At 51.6% G+C, this 2588-nt stretch overlaps 1 protein-coding gene across 1 annotated transcript in view; it reads right to left on the bottom strand.

Annotated features, from left to right (window-relative positions):
- Positions 1-485: 485 nt before the first annotated feature.
- Positions 486-2588, bottom strand: part of LOC103775264 (tyrosine-protein kinase SgK223) — a 21277-nt gene continuing 19174 nt past the window's right edge. Inside the window, 1 exon segment of the mRNA XM_008942712.1 lies at positions 486-1822. Coding sequence (XP_008940960.1) covers positions 782-1822 — 1041 coding nt within the window. The 3' untranslated portion in view covers positions 486-781.

Below are 2588 nucleotides of genomic sequence, written 5' to 3'. Positions count from 1 at the left end.
ATTAACTTTACAAGGGGTAATTCCCAGCATGCAGCAGCATCATCCTCATGAACAGATCTTCTTGGTCTCTCTCTCACCTTTACACCCTGAGTGGCTGCACCACTAGGCAGGAAAGCCATGCTGTGTTAGGATTTAACAAAGGTAACAGGCAGCTGATCTTCAATTGCTCACAGTGGAAAATACGTCTGATACACAGAAGCAAGCAGTATTTTTTTTGTTGTTGTTTTAAAAGTGAAAAGCAAAGCGGATGCCAAAACCTACAAAAGATGTGAATTTGAAAACCCATCCTCATTCTCCCTCTCAAAGGAGCATTACATGAATTGCTCATGTTCCCCAGAAGAAGCAGTCAGCCACCCATGCCTGCTGCCCACTCTGGAGAGTGGCAGTGTTCCCACAGGGAGAAAGACCAATTTTTTTGTGGTATTGGGGATCCAAGGACTGTCCCACAGGCGCTGCAATCAGCTCAAGTACACTGAGTGCATTAGAAACATGCACACACAGAGGCAGGAGTTTATTAGTCCACAGATTTAACATAAAAAAAAAAAAAAAGAAAAAAATCCCCCAAACAGGGGAAGGTTCCCAGGTTCCCAGTTTTGCCTGCTCACAAATTAACAGTGTTGAGTGTACTAAACATGTCTGGTGCACTCTCATCGGAGTGTGGGGCAGGAGCAGAATGTGCATTGGCAGCTGTGATGCAAGCCTCTCCTGTATAAAGGGGCTGTGTACCCTTTAGCCTCAAGGCACCCAGGAGCCCTCAGGTGCTTTCAAGACACATCCAAGGTCAGAGCAGCTGCAGCAGTTTCAACGTGTGAGAAAGGGAGGCCGGCTCTGCGGCTGCTAAGTACTGGCAGCACAGCCAGTCCTCCAGTTCAATGCTCCGCTCCACATCCACGGCCCTCTCTGCAAACTTCATCATGAGAAGAGCACGTTTCATGTCCACCCAGTTCTGAAGCACCTGGCGGAGGGCCTCCTCGTGGCTGAGGGGCTGCTCGGTGAGGTCTTTCCGTGGCCCCCAAAGCAGACACTGCAGCATCCTCTTGGCCTCGGTGATCCGCACGCGCTTGATGGGATCCGCTTCCAGTAGCAAGTGGGCCAGCTGCTGGAGCCCCCTGGAGTAGATGGACAGGCTAGGCAGAGCAGGGAGGTCCTCAGAGCTGTACTCCTGCTCCCTAAGGTGTACCTTCTCCTCAAAGGGGTTGGGCTGGTGCAGCAGCTCATAGATGAGAATGCCAGTTTGAAACTCATCAAACTTCTTGTACTGAGAAGCCGACACAATCTCCGGGGCCAGCCGGGCCTGACTCTTCTTCAGCTTGGAGTCTCCAGTTCCCGACTTCTGTTTGGCCTTCAAAAAATTGCTTATGATGAGGCGGGGTAAGTGTTTGTCATCTTTGGCTTTCACACAGCTCATGGGGGGCCTGCAGGGGACAAGCAGAAGGTTCTCCAGGCACAGGTCACGATGGATGATGCCATGCTCTTTGAGATGTTCCAAGCCATTGCAGAGCTGGAGGAGCAAGAAGCAAACACGACGTTCGTACAGCTCGGGCTTGGCTTGGTGCAACATCACCGAGTCCCTCACAAAGTCAGCGGTGGTCTGGCTGGGCACCTCCCGAGTGATGACCACCACGCAGTCGTGCTCGCTGGCAGCACGGGAGGTATGAAGGCCATCCCCAGAAGGCATGCTTTTCCCCACATCTGAGGCCAGCAGCATGCTGGAGGGGACAGAGGCCACAAAATGCCCACAGTCCTGCTGGATGTTGAAGTGAACTGGCACCGCAGGGCTGCAGTACGAAGCGGCCACCTTGGACTCCTGGGTTTTACAAATCTGTGAGGAGAGACCAAAAGAAAAGTCTCATCAGTCAGTGACAGAGACAGGGCAGAGACCAGAAGTTCAGAGGTGGGTTCCGAAGCTGAGATCTGCAGATGTTAAAGCAGACATCAGCAGAAACAGGGTGCACATTGGTCCCTTTAGTACCTTAAGCTGTCTCCTGACTTGAGGGACTTTCTTGTCGTGCAACATCCTAACCTTAGCGACCGTATGTCTGGGCTGCATTTCTGGGCATGCTTTCTTCACCCTGCAATGCCCAGTATTTGTAGGCAAAGAGGAAGGCAGTCCTCCCATGAGTAACTTCTGGAGATTTTGTTTCATTGCCAACAGAAGTGAAATAGCTTTTATATCACGGACATCATCAAGATTCCCCCCTGCAACCCACGGGACATTCTGCAGAGGGAAAAGCAAAGCCTGCGGCAGAATAAGCGCTGCCTCCATTTCTGGAGATGGTTAACACTTGCCTAGATGAGGCCCCACGTGACATGACATGGCCCTGACATGAGGGTGGCCCTGTTTGGAGCATGAGGTGGACAGAGACCTCCAGCACTTTCTTCCCACCTAACCCTTCTTTGGTCCTAAGCCCTGGAGCGGCTTTCATATCCTCGTCCACCACTCCGCTGCCTTGTATCAGCAACTACTCTCAAACCCCTGATCTTAGAACAAGCAAGCAACCAGCAACAAGCTGTACTCATCAGCACATGGGAAAAGTACCAGAGAGAAAGCAGGAGCTAACAACAGGCTTAGAAAGAGAGTGCAGCAC

Source organism: Merops nubicus, unplaced genomic scaffold (assembly GCF_000691845.1).
Source record: "Merops nubicus isolate BGI_N331 unplaced genomic scaffold, ASM69184v1 scaffold18626, whole genome shotgun sequence".
In the NCBI taxonomy this organism is placed as follows: domain Eukaryota; kingdom Metazoa; phylum Chordata; class Aves; order Coraciiformes; family Meropidae; genus Merops; species Merops nubicus.
Note: the sequence above shows the minus strand (reverse complement) of the source record. Positions and strands in the feature narration are given on the sequence as shown.